The following is a 25,453-nucleotide window of genomic DNA, read 5'->3' as shown; positions in this document are numbered from 1 at the left end:
CGGTTCAATGCGTTGCAGAGTGTATGACTAAGGTTAGCATGAAATAACACCAGTAATACACAATACTTCATACAGGCACTCCCCGGGGCTCTTATCGTAAGCTCTCGGATATTTATAAATGCTTCTTACATTAGAATCCGTACGGTCCAAACCTACCTACCGGGGACCTGTAATGTAATGTCTTTACGAATATCGACGGACAATCCACTCCCCGTACAAATAGGATTAGCGAAGGACAGTGCCGTCTCTCGCGTGCACTTCCTCCCCCAATGCTGCACAGAAGACGACTGAATGTGCGCACACAGCCTTCATCTTTCCCATGTGCTATGCCGCTGAGCAGTGCGGACTGGCCCACTGTATTCCATTTCTATCTGATAGACAAACAACGTTCAAAGGCAGGCAAAAATGAATGTTGCAAAAGAAAGTAAAAATATAAGGTAACAGTTGCCTAGGAGCCTAAGCGCGTGCAACACGCAACAAAGTCGCTAGTATCCCGCCGGTGGCGTATGTGTTTTATAGCAGTATAACAGCTCCACTACTATTTTCAATGTGCCAGTTACTGTGAAAAACAGTGTGATAAATTGCATTTTTTTACTTCCATTTCATATTCACTTCACCCGTTCCGCTCTGTAGCAGGCAGCAGTTTACTACCGGATATTGTAGCTTACCAGACGCGCAAACATTGACCCATCGTCGGCGGGGTGTGTCAACAAGGAATGTTAAAGGAAATGGAAAAATCTACCGGGAAAAGTGTGTGTGTGTGTGCAGTAGAACACTGCAAACATTCGTGCGCTCTCGTCTTATTAGATATGGTTTGGAGTTGCCTTCTTCTCAACAAAAAAGGGGTAACTTTTCCCTGAAGGCGATAGAAAACTCTAGTGCCCTCGAACAAGTTGTTTTGCTGGCGAGGCGTCATAATAAGAAACATTGGGAGAAAGTTTCATATATTTTATCTCCCCACCACACGGCTGCTCTCCTCTGTCTAATAATATTGTTAATTATTATTAACGACCGATTCGATCGTAAGGTGTTGTTCCCAGTAATTATCGATAGAGGGCGACACGGCCCGCGTTTAGTGTGGTCAACGTTCAACGCTGATCGGGCCGAGTATTCCCGAACGCTTACGATCGGAGCTGCAGGAGAGAACAAAGTTCATTCTTTCTCCTAACCCCGAGACAAGCGACGGATTTTTAGCTTCGCAAATAAAAATATCGATGCTTAAAAAACGCTTGATTTGATAAAAACAATTTACTTGGGCTGAAAGAAAGAATCCTGTTGCAGTTCGCAACAAATATCCTGCGGCGGTAATGAAACTTTTAATGACACGCTCGCGGCGATAAAATATTTACCCCTTTTATGTTGCCCTGCTTGCGAAACATCCTTTTTTGGGGGAGGCGTGTGTAGTACACGAACACACTGGACACAGCGGATTGGACGCCAGTACAGTAGAATCACATACACACACACGCCCATGTGCAGGGTGCTGTAGATCGATTATGAAATCCAATTTATTATGTTTCGACCATCGAAGAACAGATGTTTCCAGCCTAGAGAGTGAGAAAGAGAGACGTAGTCACGAACGAAATGCCATGGTAGACGTCCTTTTTTTCGGCCCGATGGCTCATTGAGTGTGATATAAAACCGAACCAGCACACTGCCTACACTAGCCCATGGAATTGGGGCCAATATTATGCTGCTGCTGGACCCAAGAGCAGACACGCACTACCCGTTTTGTTTGGCGCAGAGAAGAAAGTTCGGGTCCGGTTATTTAAAGCGATAATTTATTTTGGTTGGGTTCGTCGGTTCGCGCGTTCTGTTCTGTGGTTTTTTTCCTTTATGGAACGCAATAATGTATATATTTTATACATGGTCCGGTATGTGTGTGTGTGTGTGAAGTGGTGTTCTTGTTATAGTTGCCATGGGAAGACCCCAACTGCTGCTCTATCACCGGAATAGTGAGGAGCCGGCGTGAAGCGATGGAAATTGATTTATGATTAGGTACGGCCACGCTAGACCTCGACGGTCGTTATGCTTTTCCGCAAAATGGTCAAGAATGTGCTGAAAATTGCGTCACCAGTGCCCGCGGGGCCTTGTGTGTGCTGTGTTGGGAAGCATTTTCGTACATGGTACGCAGACATTCCGGCAGGGGGAGGTAAAATATCTATCGGAAGCTGTAACATTATTGAAACGGAATGACAAGGAAAATGTAAAACAATTTTTGGTCGAGTTTGCGAAGGAATATTCTAGAGAGGGTTTCCTTTTTTTACGGTTTCTGCTTGTGAGTTCGGAGAATGACGATATAAATTTTAAAATATGATAAAACTGAAGGGTCATTCTATCCTCCTGCTGCCTTTTCTCGCTCCATTTCTTCTCCATATGCTGCTTGATCGAATTTATCTCGATAAAACGAAGGCGAATGTTGGTCGTCGCACGTAAGGAAACAGGTGTTCGTTAAAGATTCCACTGCCTGTTGCCTGTACAAAGTGCCAAAAAAAAACTCCCATTCTCACCCCTCTCTAACAGCTCTCGTTCCATCGTGCACGATTTTGAATTATTCTATCGGACAGGTGGAAGCGAAAATAAATCCCCAACTTGACGTCCCCATTAGGAGACGTTGGCTGGATTTGCGCTGCCGTTTGCAAAATTCTCTTTCATCCTATGACTTGGGCGCCGGGCATTAAGGCCATTAGCCTTTCGTGGAAGGTGGGGAAGGAAGGAAGGCTGGCCCTAGAAAGCAACGCCAGCGCGCCAAGTTGATTTCCTGTTGAAAACGACGAGCATTGTAACCGTTTTATCCCCGAAAAAGATTGTTTGAAAAAGAGGGTTGAGCAAGCAGAAGGGGGATCAAAGTAATGTTTTATTGATGCTCGGTACTGTAGGAGCAAAGCGCGCCAACTGGGCCTCGACAGCTCGGCCAGTTTCTTTGTGCGTTCCTTCGTGGTTTGTTGATACAGAAAAGGGGTTTCAGAAAATGCTAGTAAATATCAAATTTTAAAAAATTCAAGGTTTGTTTTTGAACTACATCGGAATCAATTTCACCAAAAAATGTCCCCTAAATCTATGCAAATTAAGAAACAAGAGCGCCTAAATGTATGCAACGGGTATGAGAAAATCCCACTTTTTGTAATAAATGTATTCTTTTACGTCAATGTAGATCATGGCATCCCTGGAAATTCGTATCGCAACACTTTCTTGCGACTCTTCTTCCCTGAATCACTGTTACTGACAGATGACCTTTAGAGCGCCTGATACACCAGACACAACCAGCGGAAAAAGGGATCGTTTGCTGGCACTTTTCTTGGCTGTCGGTGAAGACAGCAAAAAGGGTTTCTTACATGTGCGCTACCACTTCTTTGCCGCTAGACCGGAAGCTCGGCCGGCTTCGAGCGAAACAATGGCCAAACCGTCGGGCGCGGGTTCCGTACGACACCCCGTAAGCGGATGCAACTGACTAGCTCAGGGATACTGTTTCGCATGAAATTCATCCACGAGTGCACGGGTTGTAAAGTCTGTCGCGCAATCCTATCCAGCAGCCCGTTGGCTCTCTCCAACCCAATACCCTTGCATCTTTCCCGGTGTCACAACAAACACGCGCCCCCTTTTCTCTCCCGTTTCTGCAAAGATGCGTGTACGAAAAACGTGCTGCATGTTGGTGACAGGAAATCTAATCCCCTGCCGTCGGATGTGGTGGTGTCACAATACGAAGTTATCACGGTGTCACCGTCTGATCCATCTTCGTTTTTTTTTCTTTTTGTTTGCTCCCAAAGCAAGAAAATCCTGCCTTGCGGCGGACGAAGCGTCGATAGATGACGCGAACGAACGGTGGCTGGGAAATCCGGCTGGCAAAACAGAGAACGAACGGTGGTCCGTTACGGTGAGCTACTTTTCTGAAAACATGTCCGCCAACTCCACCCCGCGGAAAAGCGTTCTCTTTGTCTATCCAACTAGACACACACACACAAAAACTCCGACAAACGCAACCAGAAGTCTGATCTCGGTTTGATGCAGCAATCCTAGCAAAACCACTCTCATGTTGAAGTTTTTCCTCCATTTTTGCTAGACGGCGTTTTCCACACAGACACACACACACATGCTTCGGTAGCTGGCGCGTAATTTTCTCTACCTCAATAAACCTTTTTAATGATGGTGGGGCTGGCCTTTTGCGCCAGTCAGCCCACGAACGCGCAAAGAGTGAAGGTGTTCACATAATAGGCGCTTTATCGTCATGCAATCGAGCCACAGCCCAGGCCCATGTCCTTCCAATCAGAGGACGGCTTTCGCTTACGCTTAAGAGCTTAATTATTAGAGCATTAAGGCTGCCGGATGATAATTCTGCTTCCGTGAGTCCTGTGTAGTAGTGCTGACGTGCCGTAAGGAATGGTAGGATAGCGCTCGATGAATGGGAAGCGTAAGCAATGAGCAATGGGAACAAAGGAGAAGTGAGTTGATGCACCTCAGGACCGATCGATTCTGGGTGTTCGTTTCACTAATCAGCGCTGAAAAGGGATCCCGGAATGATGGCAATATCATGCATGCATGAAATGCTGTGTACCTCCTGTGTATGGTGAGCTATTTTTGGCTCATCGTTCGTTTGCTCTGTTACAGCTTTAAGGCTGAAGACACGGAGTAGCATCGTAGAAGTGAAGCAGGAGCGTTACTACTGCGTTCGGGCGAACGATAAACTGTACCTCGCTAAAGCTGAGCCTCACTGAGCTCTTCTACTTCACTGCTACGCCATGAATCGTAGCACCATGAGAAAATAATTATAATCAAGATGCCAAAGGATCCAGCGCGTGATATGCAGGCGGCCCATGACGTCGAGTGAATATTGATTAAAAACCAGGTCATTGCATTCCGGTACTTTTGATGAGCGTCCGTTTCGCCTCTAGCAGGGTTTTAGAGCAGTTTGTTTTCTGTGCACATAGAGAAGAAACAAACAAAAAACTAACACCATAAAAGCGAGACCCAGTTTTCCATTTCCACTTTCACCCCTCTCTCTCTCTCCTGGTCATTAAACCAAGCGGGGTAACTTTTTCTAGCAGCGGGGTAACCGTTCCATTTCTGCATCTGCAAGGACTGCATGCCTCTCTGCATCAGTCCCCTCCCCCTCCCCGAGCCCCGGTGGGGGTGTAAATAGGCATAAAACAAGCAGAGTGGGCAGAGTGCACAAATGGATCCGGCCTCTCTCTCCTTTTGCCCCATTCGAACCTCCGGCTGTACGGCTATTGAATGGTTGATGCAAACACATCTTCTCCTGTCGTTGTTGATCGACCTGGATTTCACTGCCAGCGCTGCTGACATTTACACGGGACGGGGCAAACGCCAGTGCTTGGAATTGAGTTCCGCTTCAGCTCTCCCTTCTGGTAGGAGTGGTAGAGAAATGTAGTGCAAAGGTTAGGTAAGGAAGTAAGCGCTCTGTTCAATGCGGAAAATCGGTTCCGTTGAGGAAAGATAAGCAATAGCTCCTGTCAATGTCAACAATCCTAATGGTTTGTTTATTTACCAGTTTACTTTAATTTTATACGCCTCGATGTATGCAACCCGCACAGCAAAATGAGCTTATTTTCATGTTTTAATTTATTTTGTTACTGTCACAACCTAAATAAAAGAGAGAGCAAAACAAAGAGCAAATTTTATAAAACACATAAAAAGGTGGTTTGCATCATCATCACCGGTACAGATTGAGATCAACATTTAATACGCAAACTGCGAACCTTACTAGCGCTTGTCACGCAGTATCGCAACAGCAACATCAACAACAACAACCGAGTATCAACCGGGTCTGTCCCGGTGGGAAGCGTAAGCCGGTGCTCGCATCGTCTGTTTGCGATGATACGGGCGATAATTTTATTTGACATCAACCTAATGGAATGGCTCGGTTTCCAAAACCAATCGCCTCACGTTTCACTAAATCTCGGCTTCCATTTTCCCACCCAGTTAAACCTCCAAGGAGGAGGACGGGATGACATGGGGGTGGGCTGAGAGGCGAATATGGTGAAAGTCACCGCAGCGGACGGACGGAGTCGGTTTGCCCCGAAGACAAGTAAATCATTTATTCGCGTACCAACGACGATTTAGAGCGTGACCTCTGCTGCTGCTGCTCTGCCCTCCGTCCCACCGGGCACTCGTGCCATCGGCGACTGTCTGTGTGTGTGTGTGTGTGAGGTAGCGAGCGAGGAGAGCAGGATGAAATTGAATATCGATCGCAAGTCATTTGCCGTATGCGAAGTTTTCTCACTTCTCCCGCAGATCGCGCTCCTGTTCCATAACCCCAATCCCCTGTTTGCGCCTGAATGTTTGCAAAGCATGGCATGCGATAGGGAAAATTGTGGTAGCCCTGCTGCTGCCGGTGAAGACGGTGATCAAGGGGATAACTGCTTGAGACAGAGCACAGAGCCTTCGGTATAAATTGGATGCGGTTTCCCACGGAAGAGAGGAGTTGGGCAGAGGAAGCGTTCAATTTGTCCCTTCCCTTTGTGGTGTCCTCCCCCTGTCTTAAAACCTCAATTTTACACACTGCCACTGTGCCCCTCATTTGAACGGTTCCCCTTTGTCTTGTTGGGTTCGGGGTAAAGTGTTTATGAATTTGACATTGTCTGTGCATTGTTTTACATGGACAAGGCGCTGCCACCCGACCCGGTGAAAACACAGATTGCGTTTGTGCGTGTCCGCTGCAGAGGATCCACTCAGAAGATGACGACTAGCCAATGGTTCGGTTGTGCTTCCGGGCTGCAGGATAATCCCGACTGACATGGCGATATTGGGAGCTGCCGGTGCGCTGCCAGTGACAGAATTACAAATTGTTCGATGACAATCGTACCAACAAATCATGTTACGCTGGCGGGCTATCATTGTGTTGGACGACTTTGGACGGTGTATTGCTCTTGTTTTAGGGGTAAATGGAATATTGATTTTCGATCGAGTCGCATTAAGCCCGGCAGTTTTAGTGTGCTGCCTTTGCCGACGTTTTGTGACCATTTACCAAAGTTTGAAATAATTTGTCCAAATGCTTAAACACTCCGCTCACTCGGTGTGTGTGTCGGTGTGCCTTGCTCGAAATTCCAACAAGAGCGCTAACGATAATGGATCATTGAGGAGAATTCCCTCTTTGCCATGGCGCCTTTCTCTCGTGGCTGGTTGCGAAGGTTGGGCATTGATGGCCGGTTCAAAAATAAATGTCAACCAGAGTGTGTATCAGGTGCACCCGCAATGCAACACAACCCTTGAGGAGCAGAAGATGGGGGGATCCCTTTGGGGGGGATCCTCATGATACCCTGGACCGAAGCTGTACCCCGTCGGAAGCCGTAAATACAGACGACAGTTGTTGGCATGCTGGAAATAAAATACTTGCCACACTCGAAATAAATCGCGTCCTCGCTTGCGCCCTCTCTCTTTCCTGTCCTTTTCTGCAGTGACGTGTGTGGAGCGCGCGCGGCAAAAGACCCATAAATAAATGCATAAATAAATAAATACGCAACATTGGATTTCCGTTCCACCACAACGCCGCGTGCGTGCATCGGAATTTTGCGGCCCGTAGTTGCGCTTGTGTCGGGAATCTTTTCTCGTATTTTTTGTTATTAAAACTCTGCTGCGCACTGTCGCGCCTGTCTGTCTGTCGGCTCATCCTCGCCTTGGAATGAGTGTGTGTGTCCCTATTTTTGGTAGAAAGGAAGGGGACAGCAAGTATTGAACCGCCGTGTGCTGTTCGTTGTGATCGTGTTATAAGCCGCGTGCTAGACGGGCGCTAAATATTCCAAAGGAACAGAAAACATGAGCCGTGCGTGCGTGGGGCAATAGAAAATGCAAAGGGTGATGATGGTGGTGCCGGACCTTGGTATACTTTGCCGTGTGCTCGATTATTGTGCGCTTGGACATTCGCATATCGATCCGGAAGGGCAAAACAAGGCGTGTGTGTGTTACAGTATAGCTGGAAGCTAAATCAGTCAGGACAAACCGAGCATTATCGAGCAGGGCGTTGGAAACAAAACACGACTTCTGGCGATGTCGGTTTTCGGTTTTAGCGGTGGACAGGCGAGTTTGATGCTCGATTGTAATCATTTCACCCCGCCGGCAATATTGTGTCCGTGTTGGACGGGCCTTGTGACATTGCTCCGTTTTGGACAAGGTCAATTGCGGCTGGCTGCTGAATCTGAAATCGTGACCATCACCATCGGCAAACTATGGCCTCTCCCGGTAATCATAACTTACAAAACCCCAAAACGTGTCGTTTTTTTTTCTTTCGCCCGCCCATAATGGTTAAAGTTTGCGTGCTCAAAACGAGTTGCTTATTTGTTGAAATTTTCTTTTCATTTTTAACTTTCCTATTTTAATCCCAAGAAATAAAATCCTTTTTGTAATTGATCTGTATGCGCAGCTCCTCGAAAAAAAAAATTGGTCATGCTTCATCTTGCCTACTTAGTTTAAATTTCAAATTACACTTTTCGACGCAGAATCAATCGGTGCATGGAAAATCGAAAAACTTTTCCCCGTTTTCGAACAACAACAGAAAAAATCCCTTTTCTACGCTTCTTCTAGCAGAGGCTAGCGCAGAGAGTGTGGAAAAGTAAAGAAACATAAAAGTGCCATAAAATCAATGTTTGAACTCGACGCAAAACTTTTTAACCAGCCAACGAGTAGTAGCGGGCGGCCTATTCCGGCCGAACTCGAGATTTTCTACATTTTCTCGTTGCGCCACAACACAATTGAGCGGAACGTTAAGTCGCCCAGGGAAATCTGACTGCGGGCTGTTTGGTTCTTGGCTGTTTCTTTCGGCTTACTTTCCTGTAAGGATCTGCCACTCCACCACGCTCTGTTCGTTTTCCTTTTTAACCGCGACGGCGAGCTGGCTTCTACTTTATCGAGAGACTCCTTCCTTTTCATTCTTGTAATGGATTTCTTTGTATCGTAGAATCTTCGCTTCCTGATTGATGCCAAAACCTCAACCTTTTTGGGGCGAGGGAAATGCCTGAGGTAGATAGAATGACATTTGCCCTATAGCGAGAACGGGAGATACAGTGAGATAAATGAATAATGCTCAAACAGTTTGGAGGAAATGTTTCACTGTTCACGTCGACGAAACAAGAGCGCTTCCGCTACATTAGAGGACACAAAAGGGGCAGAAAGGACACAAACATACAAAACAAACACATCCGGGTATTTTGGCAGCATCCCTTTACCGCATGCTTCATCGTGGGATGCAACGGGGAAAAGCTACGACAAACATCGCTTAAAATAGAAGAAGATTTAATGTACTGCGCTGTGCAATAAATCGATCGTCGAATGAACCGTACACTCACCACACACAAACGTGCATTTATTGTGGAAAAAAGTAGCTCCTATAAATACTGCCATAATGTGTAGCCTTGCGCTTTCTATATATTTACCGTGCTTTATTGCGCTTCCAGCTGCAGTACGGTAGAAGGGCTTCATACCACGACCATGAGTGCAAACTTCACAATTCTGAGCAAACGATTGCGTTGTGCCGGGATTTTTCTCTCCGAGAAGTTTTAAATATTTCATTTCGCTTCACGGAACGATAACTGACAGCTGCATTGTTGAGCTGTGTAGAGAGAAGGTGAGCTGGTAGCGTAAGCAACGAACCCTTTTACCGCGTTGTTGTTTGCGCTAGCTCTAAAAGGGGAAGGGAGCTGGTACAAACAAGCCTCGGACACGCGTCCACTGCAAAGAGTGGCGGAAAATTAATAACAAACAAAACGCAGCATGATTAATGTGATTATGTTTCAAAGTAATTAAAATAGAATACATGGACAATGTGCCGCTGCCGCCTTCGCAACTTCCTTTAGTGTTTACGCGGGACTCTGGTGCGGGCTTTGTGTCCAACGAATTAACCTTCTCACAGTTCGCTTGTACCCGCTTTTGTGGCTGTGCTGAGTGCCCTTTTTATGATGGTTAGTTTAATTGAAATGATTTAAAAATAAATACAGCTACTGGACGGGAAAAAACGGGACGGGAAAAGGTCATACTTTTAGAGGATTGTTTTTATTTCCTGCCGCGTGGAGCACAATTAACATGCGCAGCATGGTTTGCACCGTTTTATTGGCCGGTAAGCTCATTTTTGATGTTTTAATATTTATGCACTCGATTCCCTGTTGCGATGCTGCTGTTGCTGCTAGTGTGCCCGACATGTCGCTACTGTTGCTTATTTAATTACAGAACCAGGACTGAAATAAACTATGCACAGACATGCAAATGAAAACGTGTTTGGACGTGTGTGTGTGTTTGTGGTGGTTTTCAGGTTCACCTGGCAGTTACATGTTGAATGCAAATTGAACAGATAATTGGCCCCTATTGTTTATCATGTTGCGTTCCTTTTTTTCACCACACACACGGGTAACTAATGAAGCGATTGTGATGCGGTGATGATTATGATTGTGCTCTGTACGGTTTTTATGGTTCAATTTGTAAACTTTACAAAAATTGCCGCAATAAAGCTAATTTTGTTACGCTAATGAACGGGATTTGGTATGCGGGTTGTATACTTTTAGGCGCAAAAGGAACTTTAATTACTCGCAGTGGCGCTCGATTTATATTTTTAAATCCTGCTTATAATTTAAACCTTTACTAAAAACGAAGATAAAATATCTCGTTTGTGATAAGAGTAATTATAACAACAGAATATCGCTTGAATTCATTGCGCTTGAAAGCGCTTGTCTGTTCATACGAACAAAATGCATACTTGCAGGCGCTTTCCCTTCCAACTTCTGCTAATTTTCATTTTTTTCCATGCTTCGTTTAAACCGAAAACTTTCTTCATCAGTTGCTGATGATAAAAGTTAGCCGGGCGCTTCGAGATAAAGCCTCCTAACCGAGCAAAATAAAAAAAAATCGATGGGCTATTGAACAGGAAACGAACTTTCGAACAGGTTTCTTTTCAGCTGCCGTCCGAGATGCTACATTCTTGGAAGATAAACTGTAAAATACAAAATACAATAATTAAACACACCAATAAGTCCTACCCGTGCGCGCCATCCTACGTAAGCAGCAGGTCCGTCCAGTGGGCACAAATTCTTTTCCGAGAAAAAGCGTTCCTAATAGTAAGCCATTTTACGTTAAGGAATTATAACTTTCTACGCCACCGCTGGGTTTCGGTGGAAAAGGTAATGCTTCTGTACTTTGAGCTGATAGAAGTGAGCTCTTTCATGAAGCCTCTTTAATTTAAGTAATACGATTATTGACGATATTAGTGAGTGTTTGTGTGCGGTGCAATGAAGCTAAAATGGGAGTGTGATCTTGCCATTTTTCGGTCTTCTCGTTCGACAAAACCAAAACCAAGATACGCTCTAATGCGTACGGTTGTAACCTAATTTCCAAAAAGGATTCACATGTTTGAACTCTCCGCTTATTAGGGCACATTTATCTACTGAAGCCCCTGACCTCATCCTCCACTCTCGCAGTCTAACCAAACACGTAGAAACCGATCGAACCATCGTGGCTGATAACCATCCCCCTTTGTGTTCATTAAACGCACGAGCCGCGCCATCCTTTTCAGCCCCTTTGCCAAATTGCCGAAAAAGGTACGGCTGGTGTTAAATTTCTTCCCATCATTTCCTTCCTCCTTTACTGCAGATCTCATCCTAGGCGTGTTCTGCGTGTATGTTGTGATCTGCGTTGAATCGAAGAGAGTGTTTTACGTATTTCAAAAATCCACTCCCCCTTTTGCATACATCATCTTTGTGCGCTCGTCGCTCGTGTCGTCGGAGCAAGATTTCGCTTGTTCCGTACCCATCGGATTTCCGGTTTATGGCGTTATCAATCCCACCTCCCACCAAGCGATGGAATCTCTACCTCTGTGTGTCGGTACTGAACGAAACAAAAGCGAAGGAATTCACCCATAAAAAGGATTAACAAACGGTCGCCGCTGCAGTCCGGTTTTCCGACCGAAAAAGGGGTTTGTCAGATTAATTATCTCGACCTCGATACGAAAAATGGACGCGCGGTCGGTCGCTGGCTGTGAGTATACATCACCCGCAGTGTCCCAAGCTCTCTCTCTCTCTCTATGGCTGCAGGGATATACGATGGGATCTAGAATTGGAATATTTGAAAAGCCTTTCTTCATTGCGACCAGCAACATGCTGCGTCGTTGTCGGTCTTGCCGTACTGAACAAGCACCGATGCAGTGAAACACTCAGCGCACGGTGTGGTACCGAGTAACGAATCAAGCGGCTCAAATCAACTGTGGGTGTGTGTGTGTGTGTGTGTGTGAAGGTAGTATTAGCGAAAAGGTACTCAGTATCCTTTTCATGGTTATTGTGTATTCAAATTTATCCCCTAACAGGGTTTTTTTTCGGTCGGAAAAATGGGCCACTGTACGCTGCTTCCGTTCACCTTTTGTCGGTGGATTCCATTTTCATCCCTTTTTTCCGCAGTTTCGAAATGGATCTTCATTCGTTTTATTGTTAGCTAGTATGTTTCCAAAAATTCCATCTGTGTAAACAGAATAAAAAAAAGCGGAAACAAGACCACCGCGGAGTCGGTACTTGCTTCTGGGTGGTAGCTTAATGAAGAGCAAGTCATGACATCAATTTTGTATTACTTCCTACCGACCGGTAGCAGTAGTCATCAACCTAGTAGCCAACCTGGGGTTGTGTAGTGTGCGCCTCCATTATACGTGTCCCGGCAGATGAAAATGTATGCAAACGCATCTAGGCGGGCGGTATTTTTGTCGTGCCCGTTTTCCCCGTGATGATGCCACCATCCCGTGGCTTGGTTCGAAAAATGGAACGCTCTCCGTGGATGCTGTTAGGGTTTTATCGATTTTCGGAGTGATTTCGTTACATTCCGTCAAAGTGCTGTGGTGCTCGGCTCAACACTGTTGTTTGATGGATTGGTCCGGTGCCTTCTGTTGGTACGGATCCTTTTAGTTGCTAAAATATCGCATCCCGTCATCCGACCTTATATTCGCTTAATACAGCTACCAATATGCTGCCAGAAAGGTTTGGTTAGGATAATTTTGCCATGCGAATTGCATACTTGTAGGCGCTCTGTAGTGCGCATTTCATACCTAATGCAGTTCAACAAAGGTCGCCCGTATTTATGCAATTTGCACCAACAAAATACATTTTTAATAGCCTATTTGCTCCAGTCAACAGTGCAAGAGTAGCCGCCCAGCACGTTAGTTTCGTGTTAGGCGTGTTGAGAAGCATTCCATCGTGTTTGCAAACGCTGTCCCAACACTCCGTGTGCGGCCCTCCCTTTGGGGGTGACAAACGTGACAGTCTGGCGGAACGGCGCATCGAGAACAGAACCACAACAAAATCATCAAAACCTAACATTGGCTCTCCTTTTTCTCGGCGGAGGCAGCCCCGGGCATGGCCGCACCAACGTTTTGGAGGAGGTTTATGTTCATAAAATATTTGAAATGTTAAATTCGTTCGCCTCGCAGCCTCGAAGCAATCAACCGAAGGCGAAAGAAGGGGCCCGCTCTTTGTATATGTGTGTGACCCTCTTTGCATGACGTGTGTGTGTCGTGTCACTTTTCGGGATGCTTTTGGGTGGTGTGTGTGTGTGTTTGATTCAAGCGAGAGGGCATTGTAGAGGCAGCAGAGGGGGAAATGTAAATAAGATACATATCAGCAGCAGCACCAGTGACAACAGTAGTATATCCTTGTGTTGCCGGGTGGTGGTGCCTGTCTGCCAAATTGAGATGTCGTTCTTATGGCGCTGTCAGTGTATGCTCTGTCCATTAGCAGGCGGACGGAACAAACGGAATGTGCTGCATGTGTAACTGTGTGTGAGTACAAGAAAACTGGTACTGGTAACAATCGTTACCGTCAGCCTTTGCTGCTGCTACTGGTGCCTGGTGTTTAAGATTTTCGGAAGAATTAATTTCAGCCACAAATGGGCGTACGGAACGTACGATTTCACATGGAGACATTAATTTCGACACGCTTCCATGGAGTCGATACGTGTCCTGCCTGACGGGTGGGTAAGGCAAGGAAGCACCCAAACAGTCTTTTGCAAAGGGACTTTTGGAGTGAGTCGCCTTTTCCACATGTCGCCTGTGTTGTAGATGTCAAGAAAGATGACAAAAGTGATAAACAATTTATAGCTTCGCTGTAGCGAAACGGGCCACACACGGAACGGATTGAGTAATGGGGTGTAAATAATGGCTGAAATTCTAAATGAGGCCTGACACCAATCGTTGTTGAAATGATTTACCGAATGATGCTAGAATATTCTTGTTTTGTTTGGTGTAAAGTATATTTCCCCAAATATAATGTTTAATAGTATAATGGATCAATTTATAGAAATTCGAGAAGAACTTATATACATTATATTTTATAAGACATTGTATATGCTTAGCGTTTTAGTAGACAAGGTGTTTTCATATGTTTAATGTTATTTTGAAAAACAGAAGCAATTGGTACAATTTAATGCGCTCTCGTGCTGTCACCCAGAAGCCTACAGCCTTCTCCACAAGGTATGAAGCTTAGGGTATAATTGCCATGATGATGGGACTCTGTTGCCACGGTTGCTAATTCCGAATGTTTACGTGCTCTGTGTCACCAACACCGCAAACATTTCCAATTCCACAACAAATTGTATTTGTGTAGCATTTGAATCTTTATTTTTTATTTTTTGTAATATATCTCGACTCACAACATTCCCAAAAACAAGGGAAAGGCGCCGCTGCTGACTCTAACGACTGTGTCCCATTGCGGTGCGAGTGAGCAATGGGCCATAAAAAAGTTATGAACCAAAGCAAATTTAATCACGCCGATAAAACTGTCCACTTCTCTCCAAAAAAAAGGTTGTCCAAAGCTGTGACACCGAAGCGTGTTTTTTGGATGCTTCTGTCTAAATGGACATGGACAGAAATGATGATGCTGCATGGTGATGCTCCGCTACGGTGGGTTTGTGGTTTTGTTGCACAAAGTTTTGTCCAACTAACCTGTGTCCTGTGTCCTGGAAACAGCCATTCTGTTGCAGCAAAAGTTTGAGTGATAGGGACACACACGTGTTCGTCCCTGTGTGTGTGTGCGTGTGTTCGCTGTCATCGAATGTCCTTTTCGCCTTTATTTTCCGGAAACTGAACGACGCCACAAACACCCTCCCTCACTCCCCACAAAACACTTTATCAATAAGCGTGTGCTTCTCAATTATGATAAAAGCATTCTGAGCAGCGTCCCATTAACATATTCTCGCACACAGCTCTCCTCCAGCTCGGTTTGTTAGCGCCCACTCATGCGCCCGCCCACCCTTGGCAAACCGAAGATGTGTAACGCTTTATTAAAGACACAGACACACAGAGAGTTTGTAATAATAAAAGAAGGAAAATCATTACGTGTGCAGAAACGGGGTATAATAAATGGATTCTTGCGTACCTCGACTTCTTTGAGTTGGAGTTGCTGCTGTTGGAGGTGTTGTCGGAGGGAAATGTTCTAGCGACAAATAAACCACAACTTGGGCAGGACGTTTGCACCAAACGGTGCGTGTGTGTGTACACTTTTGTATGAAAATCGATGAAAGCACGCGCGACCTGTCAGCACTAAAAATAGATCGCTTTTCTTCTATTTGCCTCCCGAATGGGCTGACAGCATCGTGCAGAGACGGATGGTACACCCACCCAATCCAACGTCAACGTCCGGACACCTTCGGACACACACACACACATGCCAATCAATCGATTGATAGCGTTGAAGTCCTTTTTTCTTTGTGCTGGGCCCTTTCTTTCGCTACTCGTGTCACTCGCTACTGTCACTGTTCGTCTCGTTGTTAGGGTTTGTATTTTCGTACCCCAATGTGTGTGAGGAATGTGCATCTTGATAACGCAGAGTAGGACACCATATTCGACCTACCCTGTGCACTGTTGGGAGCAGTAGCGGCAGCAGCAGCAGCATGGTTTGCGGTTAATGGCTTTGGCGTTACGTATTGTTAGCATCGTTTGCGATGCATGTTGGGGCGATTTTGCATTGATTTTTCCTCACTTTAACACCGTTTTTATCCCATGATTGCTATTTAAATAGGAAAAACGGAGGCAAAAAATGTTGTTGCACTCATATCAAAGAGGAAAGCAAAACGTGTAACAATCAACAATTTGAAAGCAAAATAAAATCCAGAAAAAAATCTGTTAAATCAGTCATTGTAAAAAAATCCCACAAAAAAACAAACACACCTACTCCTGCTCTATTCTACGGAAACAGGTGGCAGGGCTGGGTGTTTGTCGCGCTGATTTTATTTTGCATATTTTCATACCTTTCGCTATCGCAATTCCTAACGTTCGGAAGCAGTAGCAGCAGTGTCAGCATATGGACAATGTCAGTGTTTTGTACGTTTCTTTCTTTTTTAAAATATGCCATAAATTACCATCGACAGTATGGGGAGGCCTCGCGCACTTGATGATACACGGTAACGAATCCCACACACAGTGGGACAACATGGAGGTGTGTTTGTGGAACTCCGATCAAAATCCCGGGAAACCCAGCCGCAACAAAATAAATGCATCCGTTTCTACCTACCTTTTCGCTGTTTCCTCGGTTTTATTCGTTTATGCTGCGTGTGTTTGCTAAAGGGAATGTAATTGATCCTTATCGATCACGTTTACTTCTGAAAGGGGGAAGGGGCATTTACCATCAACTCATGTCGTGCTTTTGATTAACTACAGCGTTAGCTTTAATCAAATGATGGTTGAGAATGGTAACAACATTTTTGCACTACTTTTGTGTTAAATTGACGGCTAAAAGGAGTGAGATCAGATCAATCTTATATTTTATTCGCATTGTTCTTTATGTGGGAACTAGTTAAAACATTCCTTCTTACCTTTTAAGATGAAAATTGTACCTAAGTAATGGAGCATGATATTTTCTCTCTTTTCTGATGAAGTGGTAGGGATATGGATTTATAGATCTCCATGGAACTCTTTACAAATACCTTCACAAGAATCCATTAAAATGTAACATTCTTTCCACAGCTCTTCTGGCAATCTTTTCTGACAATTCCTGAAGGGCTTATGCGAAACTCTTTGTGGGAAAAGGTAGTTGAAAATTGGTCCTTTTGGTACCCAAACCCCCTCCATTGGAGATCTATCAACCTGGTGCAGCTCCCAGGCAGTGATAAATTCTCAAAACACTGTCACGAGACTTCCGAAAGTGAGAAATGCCCAAAGTTCAAAGAATGCATTTAAAATTGTGCCTTCTACAGAACGGGCGCGCTCACCACACTCAGCATGATGATGATGTGTGCTTGAATAAAATTACTGCAGCTAAAGGATTTAACTTTACATTTACCCTCTGGTTCGGTGTTCCCGTTAAGCTTCCCAAACCGTCCCGCTCTGTCGTCCGCAGCTTACACATTTCCATTCGCCCTGCTGAGTCGGTTTTACCATTTTCCACCAGTGCTTGAGTAACTGGTGTGTACTGTGGCTTTGTGTGTGTGTGTGCTAATTTTCTCTCTCTCTTCCTCTCTTCCTCTCTTCTCTGGGCAGGTGTTAAGACATAAAGACGGCCACCATTGCGTTGACAGCTTCCGAACTATGACGGGATCTTCTGCATTATGGTAAGTGATGCTGCCATTTCGCAAAACTACTCTGTCCGTTTGGATGTGTTTTTTTTTGTTGTCCTTGCACCTGTCCCAAAAACACCACCTGCCAGAGTGATGGAACGCAGATGAAAAGACATGAAGAATGATTTAGTACATGCTGCAAAGGAATGGAATGCGCTGGGTTTTTATTTTACCCCGAGCTTTCCTGTTTTCTGTTTTTTTATATTTTTCCTTTTTCGCAGTGATAAATCTTTCCCTTTTGCGTGGCAATAGTTTCCCCACCATTATGCCCGGGAGTCGCGATGATGGGCGCGTTATGTATGGCGATGCCCTAGCGGTTCGTCGCTTGGTGCAAAGCTTTACCTTACTCCACCGCAGAGCGCAGGGTATTATTTGTTGTTTTTATTTGTTATTTTTTAACGAACCAAATCCAGGCCCGGGATTAAATGTTATGCTGGTATGTTTCTACGTTTTCAACACGAGCACAGAGATGTTGGCAAACAAGAAGGCAACTCTATTTTCCAAAAATGCCTCGCAAAATGCTTTCAAACCCGCACAAAATGCTCTGGGTACAAAAGAGGGCAAAGAGACGAAAAGTTCTTCATCATGTGGCGCCAGAATGCCTCGGAAGCAACTTCAACACACACGCACACAGACCTACACATTCCCACTACACGCAGGACACACTCACACAGAGAGCATTGCAAGGACTGCGGTGAGGATGCACACGAAGGAACGCAAGCCCTGGGTTAAACTGGGCGGACAGCTTTCGTGCTTTTGGCATTGTGTTATTTTTGGACCACAGCCAAACGGATCGCACCGAACGAGGGCCAAATGGGGCGTTCGAACATACACACACCCAGTAGCCTTCATCCCAAATAGGGTCATTAAAGGCGAGGGCCCCCCTACGATGGTGCAACTGAAAACCTTGTGTGCGGTGCCCTTTTGTTTTCCATCGACTTGCTGCTGCTGCCGCTTCGGTCAGTAGGCATCGTTAGGAAGCAAATGGGAAGAACGCAAGGCAAGGAAGGACACAAGTATAGTGCCCTGTTACGACACACAGACTGCGTGACTTCAATGTTGAGCATCATCGTCATCATCGTCATCAAATCGGGTGTAAAAGCTGCAGCTAAACTCTCTCATTCTCTTTCTCGTCATATCTTTCCAATGGTTTTGCTATTTTTGGAACAATGAAGCTTTCTTTCTTTTTTTGGGGGTCCATTTGCTCTGTGCTGTGGACAGAATGGACCAACTGCAGAGCAAACGAAAGCAAGCTCACGCTGGGAAGAAGTGTCTTATGGCGTTGGTAGCACCGTCCCAATAGATTCTCGATCCAAATCGTACGTCCAACTGAACGGTTCTCCATCTGCTAGCAAACCAATACCTTCATGTTGGGATTCCTTTTTTTTACAAGCTCATCGAAAGGTTCTTTTTCTTCTTACATTGCGGGAGATTTTGACTGCTTCTCTGAAAGAGGTTAAAATCTGATCTGAAGCGTGGCTCGGGCTCTCCTACTCCTGCTGTGTAGCTTGGAGCGTTTGTTTGAATCATTAGAAAGAGTCGTCAATGGGACGATGGGAGGTGGTGTAAGGTCCCTTGGGGTCATCATTTCTCGACTTAAGTGTGCCTCACAGTTGGAATTTAATTTTGTAATTTTTCCCCATTTCCGGGGAAGCAGCAGCTGGCCCACTGCCTGCGCGAGATGTCCGAAGAAGTGAGGCGAATTGCAAATTTGTGTGACAAAGATGTATGCACATCCTTCCTAGAGGCAATAGCGAGCAGAGAGAAAGAGACATAATGACTGCAGAAGTTTATTTGCATAACCCCATGTAAATGGTGGAAAGAAAGGATTTGCAAAATTTGCTAATGAACTCTGTGCCGTGGGAAAGCAATGGTACTACTACCGGGGTAGCTGGGGAAAGCTTTATTCTCGGTAATGAAGCAATGTGAAGCAATGTTGTCATTTTACTGCGCTGCTGCTAGCAAACAAACTCCCCCCGTGTTACGGTTATGTGGAAGTAATATTTTAAAAGTGCGCTCCTCTTCCAGCGAAAGCTCACAAACTCGGTGGTTGTTGGTACTCAGAAAAGGCACACACACACACACACACACACGCTGCTGCATGCTCCTGTGGCTGTGATGGAAAGCAGAAGCTACTGAATAAGTAATTGTTCGCGCTTCTAACTACGCGGAACTGCGCTCACATGACCACGGATGATAATCACGAGCACCAAAAATGAATCATTAAGTTGGGCCCAATTTTCACGCGCTTAATTCCTTAGCACAACACATACAGCTGCTGTGTGTGTGTGTGAAAGAAACTTTGCCATTTGTGCAAAATGATGGGAAAACTGCATCATTACGCTCGTGTTGAGCAGCAGCGCTACTTTCGCCGTGAAAAGATCAGTGTCAGAGGCCGGTGATTGCCAATTTGAACAGGACGAGAAAAGCCTGCATCCTTGTGACATGTTGTCCGTGTGTGTGTCTGATCGTACGTTCATTAAATGGCGATCGGTCATTCGATGTTCGGTTTAGCGCATTGCCCGCCACGTGTACGTTGAGCTTGACCGTTTAATCCCCGGCAGCAATGCGACAGGAAACGGCTAACAGAAGGTGGTAGCCAAAGCACACTTGCCCCCCATACAGGAGTGTTTATTATTTCCTCAATCAATCATTTTTAATGAGCACACACACGTACACTCAGTAGCGCGCCTGCAAGGGAAAAGTGCGCTGGGACACGGGCTGGACAATCGACATACTACTACCGAACAGCATAATCAGCATACCGGCGGGGCGAGCGGAAAAAGAAAAACCAGTCAGGATTGATGTGGAAATGGAATTCATTTATTCATGAGCACGGGTAGCGGATAGCGAGCGGAGAGTTACTGTGTTGACAGATACACGGGCTGAACAAGCAAATGGGGTGGGGATGGTATGCCCCCTGGGGGTGGGAATGCGAACCGATGGGACAATCGAACAAGCGAGAAGACCGCCGAATCGTCGTCGTGAACACAAGCACACTACTCCTCCCCGGTGTTCGCGGTACATTAACTTTCGGTGCTTGCCGGCGGATAAGCTCTCCCTCCTATTTGATGTTTCCTGTGCGGCCAGCAGCAACACCAGAATCAAAATGAACATCATGCTGCTCTAGGTTGTGCTACTCGAGCTCTTTTTTTGCATAATAACGAACCATTGTCATTGAATGATGGTGGTGTGGATGTAGTCAATTCCCATTCTGGCTGTTACTGCACAGTAGCAATACGGTTGGGGAATTTATTTGTACCCTGTAACACATCAACGGATGCTTAATTTGCCTTGTAAACGTCAACGACAGAGCAGATTGAGTGCGAGATGAAATTTCATGTTCAATAATATGTATATATTTGTATTGTGAATGAGTTACAAACGAACTCCAATCGAATATTCCAACGAATTTAGCTCAAAGAAACTGCTGAAAATACACATTGTTCACTGTCCCGCTCGCTAAATTGAAAAAAAAAACGCAAATGTGTCCCGCTTGTTGAATAACTTCAGGTTTTAATCATGTATTTGAATGCAGTGCTGTAAAATCTCATGAGCATCACGAGATTTTTCACCAACGAAAACAATGAACCTATCCTTGGTTGCTTGATGCTTACTGCTGATACGCAATGAAAGTGCGCCATGAAATGCCGAACGCGACATGCGAATGCTTGAGTCCAAAGCGACACTCTGACTGATAAACTGAGCTTAATGTCGGCGCAAGCATAATCATGATTTTTTCCTGGCTGTGAACAGTGCTTGCCAAATGACACTTTTTCAGTCCTCAACACTCATGCCTGAAACGCAGCTGAAATCATCTCACGTACACATCTGAGATGATCAGATGTGAGACTCTCAACAGTTGTTGAATCAATCACATGCTTGATGACATTTTGTTTAGCACCCAACTCTTGATCGCTCACTTGGTCATGACATTTTCTGTCGGTGATAATCATGACATTCTTGGAATAATATACTTGACGTGTGGTCCCAAGCAGCAAAATTAGCATGCTTTCTCGCTCTGTCTAGTTTGAGTTACCAAGCATGTGATGGTCACAACAACTGTTTGAGCCTCACCTCTGATCATCACAGTAGAGCTCGCGATGGTGGTATGATTTTGTTTCAGCCGGAATTTGTCATGACTATGTCAGTGACATTATGCAGAACTGATCACAGAAAAAAAGTCATGACATAGTGATTGACCAAGCGTTGGTCGCAAAAATAAAATTGGTATTGGTCACACCAATCATTTTGAGTATCATTTCTGATTATCACAATTCAGTACGTGATGCTGACATGGATTTTGTATCAGTCAGATTTTTTATGACATTGACAGTGATATTTTGCATCACTGTTTGTATATTTTGCTTCAACGAACACGCAGTAAGGTCAATTTTTGTAAGCAAATTGCATAACTTTAGGCGTTTTTTGTGCTACTAACAAACCGTTTTTGTGACACAACATTGAATGGATTGATTAAAATAATTGCTCTGATATGCAATTAACAAAATGACATTTGTTTTACCACTTTTCTACTAAAAGCAAAAAGCTTCAAATTCCAAAAATAGACCCGACATCAAAAGTTAGGGCACGTAATGTTGAAAATGGTAAAACAAAAAGTGAAAACAAAATCCCCTTGTAAATGGCGAAACGGCTGCGCGGCCCTATCTGACGCCCAACGATCTCAAAACTGGAGCAAAAGTTCACAATGAAATCAGATTCCGCTCCACACAGTCCCGCGAAAAGCTTCCCGGTTCTGCGAAAAGCTTTATCTTCTGTGTTTCTATTTTTTTTTTTTTATTTGCTCTACAGTGTTTTATTCCATTCAGTTTAGATTGCTACCAAACGGATTCGCAATCATTTCAATCGCTTCTCCATCGACCAATCCGAACGCGAATGAACGAACGAACGAACGTACAGCCACAATGACGTCGATGAACGAACTGAGGGCACTGTTTTCCCCCGGGGTGCACGAAGGGGTGAACAACGACCGTGGAACCGTGAGGTTTGACGTAAGGTATTCTTTTTTGTGGCTTTGGTGCTCAAACATTATGAAAAGAAACGATCACTTTACGGTCGTGTCAGAGCCGATTTTACCTTCATGCGTCACTGGGGAGGGCCCAGCCCGAGCGAGACTTTTCGTACCGAACGTGGGCATTCACGCTGAATGAAAAGTGGCTCCGTATCTACCTTAGCTGTTTATTGTAGCAAACAAAAAAATCAGCTCACACACACACACTTACAAAGCAAACGCGATAAAAGCTCTTCGAAGCGCAGCGTTGTGCAAAACAAATTTCGCCCAATTGGAGGAGAGAGTGCGAATAAGTAATTTGCTTTGCTGCCTGCCTGCCCGGATAAGGCAGTTACATTACAGGCAAACGAAATAAGTGATTGGGCGGATGTTTCTTCGATTCGGCGGGGGTGGGGACGGGGTTGTTTTTCTTTCACCCAGACGGTAGAGAGTTGCTAACTTTTGCCAACTTTCTTCTCTCTACATGCGGCAAGAACTTTTCCGAACGACAAATTCGTGCGCGCCAATCAGCAATAGCAAACAGTGCTCTTGTTTTTTGTGCTGTAGCATTTAATTAATCGAACGTAATAATTGTACTTACGACGTGGTGCGGACGGAGTGCTGTATTTTCGCTTTGGTAATTTTGGAGAGCGACCACCACACGGTTCGATGGAGGCGCTTGGTACTTCACTCGAGTGCGCGCGCCCGGACCCAAAGCGAACAGAACGAGCCCAGTATCGTTTGGTTGCATTCTTCTTGTTTCGCTACTAAACCAAGCATTGTTTTTTCTTAACAACCCGAAGGTTCAGTTTAACTCTTAACGAATGGGACTTCCACTCCAGCAGAAAGCAAAAGCCAGCGGGTGGGCTTTTTTTGAGCTTTTTGTTTTTTTTGCTCGGGCATGTGGTGCGTGTTTTTTTTTGCACAATTTTCTTTGATGTTGGGCTGCAACGCACAACCAGTTTCATCTTGCCCTTTTCATGTCTCTTTTTTTTTCTTGACTCGTTCTATTCTCGTAAGGTATTTTAGCTCTCTAGATTGCACAATAAAGCGTACACAAAGCACGGCTATGCGACTGTGGATGGAATTTATATGAGCAGCAGATGAAATTCCTCATTGCAGTGTTTAGAGGCGATATTGACTGCACAGCGATCTTTGTAGTGACTGTGTGTACAATATTGTGACTGATAATTTCGTCTTTACAGCGAACGGTTTAATGTTATTATTTGCCGTCAATCTGCCTGGTGAATGTTCATTTTCTTCAATTTTTATTTTAATCATTTTATGCCGAGCTTCAACATTTCATAACATTACTCTCTAAAACGCACTCACATAAAATGCTCTCTAAAATGCACTCGAAAGCTTCAAAACCATCCTCGAGCCGAACAAAAATGCGCTTGCCGGGTACAATTGTGTTCCTTCTTTCCGTACGACCATGCTCGAACAACGCTTTGCAGCTCCCTGCACATCGAACAGCAGCACACATTCCCTTGCACAACGGACGCTCGCAATCCTTTGTGTGTGCTCCCGGGGCTGGGGTTGTTTTTTTTTATTCTGAAGGGAACTATTTCGAAACGAGTAAAGTTTTTCCTAAATCACTTCGAGAAAAAGCCATTGCGCAATCGGTTTCGGGAGAAAAGGTTGAACAGAGCAGCAGATGCCCTGTTTTCAGCAGTCGGCTGCCCGCAACGCTTCCTTGCACCGAAGAATTTAGAATGAACTTTGCCCGAAGCCGTTCTAGAACGACCCGGCACGAATAATTATCATTACTGCTTGAGGTGCTTCTTGTAGTGTACCTACTCGTTCTGTGTGCAGGCGAAACAGAAGCGAGAATGAAAGCTGTAAAGGCTTTTTATGTGACTTTGCGGCAAACGATGATTCTTTCCGTACTTACAGGAAACTTGTTTTACATTTATACAGTTAACAGCATGCGATGTTAAAAGTAAATAATCAATTCAAAACTCCTTCTTCTTCTGCTTCTGCTCTCTTTACAGACAATAACAACCATTGAGAAGCAAGTGAATAATAACTTCGGGGCTTCAACATGAGCTCGCGTCACGCCTTCTACACCGTCGAGGTGGGCGACACCAAGTTTACCATTCTAAAGCGATACCAAAACCTGAAACCGATCGGTTCCGGTGCTCAAGGCATTGTATGGTAAGTGTACTAATATGCCCCAATCCCATACACACCTACAGTTTCTTACTGCAGCCGCCAACCGGACACATTCCTTTGCAATTAAACACGCATAGACGACGAGCGGTCGGACGGGGATGGGAGTGTTGCTGCCACACACACACTGCTGTGAGCATACACCTTTTACAACGCTTTTCGATTAGTTGAACCGCGTTTTACTGCTGATGCTGCTGCTGCTGCTGCTGCTCAGGACACGTCCTATTATATTCCCTTGAGAGGTTGCAGTTTCCAAACGGCAAAAAGTCAATCTCTCCGGCTGTGCAGCCTCTATTATGCTGCTTCTACCATTGCTCCTTGGTTGGGATATAGGTTTGCGCCCCAAAAACGTATGTGTGTGTATGCCTGTTGATGAATAAAGAAGCAGCAAGTTTCAGGTTTGCCAGCGTGTGTGCATCCATCGCGAGAGGAGGGGGCGCGCTTTGGTTCCCGGAGTGCAAAAGGGCGAAACAATTTTCAATTATGCAGAAAGTTCAAACCCACACAAAAACCCTCAACATGTGTGTGTGTGTGTGTGTGTGTGTGTGCATGTGTGCGTTAGTGCATTATTGAATGGAATGAAGCAAGCCTCGTTTAGTTTTATTTTTTTTGTTCGGGCATTTGGAGATGGTTTTGCTCCAGAAGAGAAGAATACTTTTCATTCACTGTGTGTGGGCTCTTCCTCCACTGCTAACTCGGGAGGAAATGTAACTGCTATCTCTCGTTTGAATATGTGTGTGTGCAGTTTGC

At 45.0% G+C, this 25,453-nt stretch overlaps 1 protein-coding gene across 8 annotated transcripts in view; it reads left to right on the top strand.

Annotated features, from left to right (window-relative positions):
- LOC120900223 (stress-activated protein kinase JNK) overlaps window positions 1-25,453 on the top strand; it is a 65,120-nt gene that overhangs the window by 28,284 nt on the left and 11,383 nt on the right. For 6 of the 8 annotated variants that reach the window (XM_040306933.1, XM_040306932.1, XM_040306928.1 and 3 more), the window contains 2 exons: window positions 17,444-17,514; window positions 24,526-24,688. In XM_040306933.1, coding sequence (XP_040162867.1) covers window positions 24,576-24,688 — 113 coding nt within the window. In that variant the 5' untranslated portion in view covers window positions 17,444-17,514; window positions 24,526-24,575. Of the gene's footprint in view, window positions 1-17,443; window positions 17,515-24,525; window positions 24,689-25,453 lie in introns of those variants that run through there. The other 2 variants (XM_040306930.1, XM_040306925.1) reach the window with 2 other exon arrangements.

The sequence above is a fragment of the Anopheles arabiensis genome, chromosome 3 (assembly GCF_016920715.1).
Source record: "Anopheles arabiensis isolate DONGOLA chromosome 3, AaraD3, whole genome shotgun sequence".
Taxonomy (NCBI): Eukaryota; Metazoa; Arthropoda; class Insecta; order Diptera; family Culicidae; genus Anopheles; species Anopheles arabiensis.
The sequence above is the reverse complement of the archived record's forward strand: the minus strand, read 5'-3'. Positions and strand labels throughout refer to the sequence as shown.